Raw genomic sequence first — 2,733 nt, 5'->3', positions numbered from 1 at the left:
CAGGCACGTCGTGTTTCCACCTAGAAGTACCTCTCCAACTCGGGCGGGTCACACGGCACGCAAACAGACAGGCTGCGGGTCTAGGACTCAGGTCCCTCTGGGGGGGGGCCCTGACGTGGTCTCTAGCACTCAGCGTCCCTCTGGGGGGGGCCCTGACGTGGTCTAGGACTCAGGTCCCTCTGGGGGGGGCCCTGACGTGGTCTAGCACTCAGCGTCCCTCTGGGGGGGGCCCTGACGTGGTCTAGCACTCAGGTCCCTCTGGGGGGGGCCCTGACGTGGTCTAGCACTCAGCGTCCCTACTGGCCGGTCTGGGGGGGGGGGGGGAACGCACCTGTGGGGGGACAGCTTGTCCAGCCAGCCCGCCCGGACACCGGCGTGTGGGGGGCGCCGTAGAGCAGGCGTTAGGGCGAGATGTCCGCGTCCGGGTCGGGGCCATCGGCTGTCCCGCCCCCCCCCGGGGCCCCCGGGGGGTCCGAGGCCTTCCTGGGCCCGGGTGGCATGGCGTCGGTTGCCGCGGGTGACGGCGGTCTTGGCGGAGGCCCTCCAGGCGGGGGTGCAATCGTCCACGGTGGAGTAGGGGTCGGCGTAGGGGTCGGGGGGGGCGGGACCCCCGGGGAGGCTGGGCGACCCCCCTCCTTTCCTCTCCCCCCCTTCCTCTTATCAGACTTCTTTCTGAAAGGGGCGGAGCAGAGCGGGACATTGAGGGCCTGTCTGTCTGTCTGTCTGTCTGTCTGTCTGTCTGCACGGGGCCTAGAACCCAAACAGACCAGAGGCGGGTGCTATTCCCTGCAGGACGGAGCGCTCTCTCGCTGGGCTCAAAGCCCCAGAGACCGGGCTGTGAGGACCAGCTTTACTGTTCAAACCACGGCTGATGGTCTTTTGCATATTTCATGCACATGAGCTAATGCAGGGCTTGTCCGTTTCAACAAGCTATCAAAGGCTTTGGCGGCGAGGCAGTTAATAATGGAGTTCTGCTTTACGAGCTGCCTCTTATAGAAGGGTTTGCATCAGACGCGGGCTCTCTCCTTCCTCTATTCTCCCTGTGTAAGACGCCGCCTGCATGGCCTCACACGCCACCAGAGAACATGGCGACATCACACTGCATGCAGAAGTGTGACGTCGACACATCTTACCTCAATCTCTTCTGCTTCTTCTTGGCCACCGGCGGAAAGCACTTCTCCAGGCTCCGCTCCTGGGCAGATAAACACACACATAAGCTCCACATATTTCTACTCATGATATAAATCTTATTTTTTCTCTCCCCCTCTCTCACAAGCAGACATCTTGGTGGCCGAGACCCATTCATCATTTTAGCACGGTAGCTTGTATAGCTTAGCTGAGCTGCTCCGCGACATTTCCATTAACCTCAAAGGGCAACAGCGCGAAGCCGGCGCACAGATCTTCCTCTGGGTTCAGAACCGCCGCGAGGATAAGAGGAGGGGAAAGTGTGTGTCGTGTGTTTGAACGCAATCCCGCGTAGAGACAGCTCTGAGACTTTTCGTGGGGCGCCAACACCTTGGAGATCCCACTATTCACATCCAGGCGTGATGGTGATTGGCCATTACAAGCCTGTAACCAAATCTCCCGGTTTGTGACATCACAAGTGGTGTGTGCCCGCCCTGATGTGTGATGGATGGGCCGGCCCGCCGGTTGGCCAGGCCACTTTGTGGGCAGGAGGACTCATCCATCATCCCCCCGCAGTGATGTCAGCAGGGGGGGGTAGAGCGGCCCCTGTGTGCAGCGTGGGGGGTCCCAGGGGCCTTACCGCAGCGGGGCCCTCAGGGGGGTTGTTGCCCAGGAAGATCTCCCCGTAGGGGGAGATGGGGGGGGAGTGGCCCGGCGACACCGCTGAGAATGGAGAGAGAGAGAGGGGGAGAGAGAGGGAGAGAGAGAGAGAGAGGGGGAGAGAGGGGGGGGGGGAGAGAGGGAGAGAGAGAGAGAGAGAGAGAGAGAGAGAGGGGGGGGGAGAGAGGGAGAGAGAGAGAGAGAGAGGGAGGGGGAGAGAGAGAGAGAGGGGGAGAGAGGGAGAGAGAGAGAGAGAGAGAGAGAGAGAGAGAGGGGGAGAGAGAGAGAGGGGGAGAGAGAGAGGGGGGGGGAGAGAGAGAGAGGGGGAGAGAGAGAGAGGGGGAGAGAGGGAGAGAGAGAGAGAGAGAGAGAGAGGGGGGGGAGAGAGAGAGGGGGGAGAGAGAGGAGAGAGAGAGGGGGGGAGAGAGAGGGAGAGAGAGGGGGGAGAGAGAGGGAGAGAGAGAGAGGGGGGAGAGAGAGAGAGGGGGGAAGAGAGGGAGAGAGAGGGGGGGGAGAGAGGGAGAGAGAGGGGGGAGATAGGGAGAGAGGGGGGAAGAGAGGGAGGGGGGGGTGGGAGAGAGCGAGAGAGACAGAGAGACAGAGAGAGAGAGAGAAAGAGAGAGAGAGAGAGAGAGACAGAGACAGAGAGAGGGGGGGGCGGGGGAGAGAGAGAGGCAGAGAGAGAGAGAGAGAGAGAGAGAGAGAGAGACAGGATTGGGTGATTCACATGGAGGCAGGAATTACCTTGAGAATGAGAAGAGTGACGGACATGAGTGTTGAAACAGAATTGATATCCGTGAGGTGTCAGATAGGATTAAGATTCAGATTTAGATTTAGATTGAGGAAATTTAGCAGACTCTATTTACACAGTGACTTACAACAAGTAAATTTGTCAACATTTTGGTACATTAAGGATGTTCATAGAACCAAGTGCCAAGCACTTTGAAT

The 2,733-nt window shown here is 59.6% G+C and overlaps 1 protein-coding gene across 1 annotated transcript in view; it reads right to left on the bottom strand.

Annotated features, from left to right (window-relative positions):
- Positions 1-2,733, bottom strand: part of arap2 (ArfGAP with RhoGAP domain, ankyrin repeat and PH domain 2) — a 79,298-nt gene that overhangs the window by 67,098 nt on the left and 9,467 nt on the right. The window contains 3 exon segments of the mRNA XM_079757694.1: positions 332-668; positions 1,134-1,192; positions 1,766-1,848. Coding sequence (XP_079613820.1) covers positions 332-668; positions 1,134-1,192; positions 1,766-1,848 — 479 coding nt within the window.

This window comes from Pollachius pollachius (genome assembly GCF_949987615.1).
Source record: "Pollachius pollachius genome assembly, chromosome: 20".
Classification (NCBI taxonomy): Eukaryota; Metazoa; Chordata; class Actinopteri; order Gadiformes; family Gadidae; genus Pollachius; species Pollachius pollachius.
This window is presented reverse-complemented; position numbering and strand designations above follow the sequence as displayed.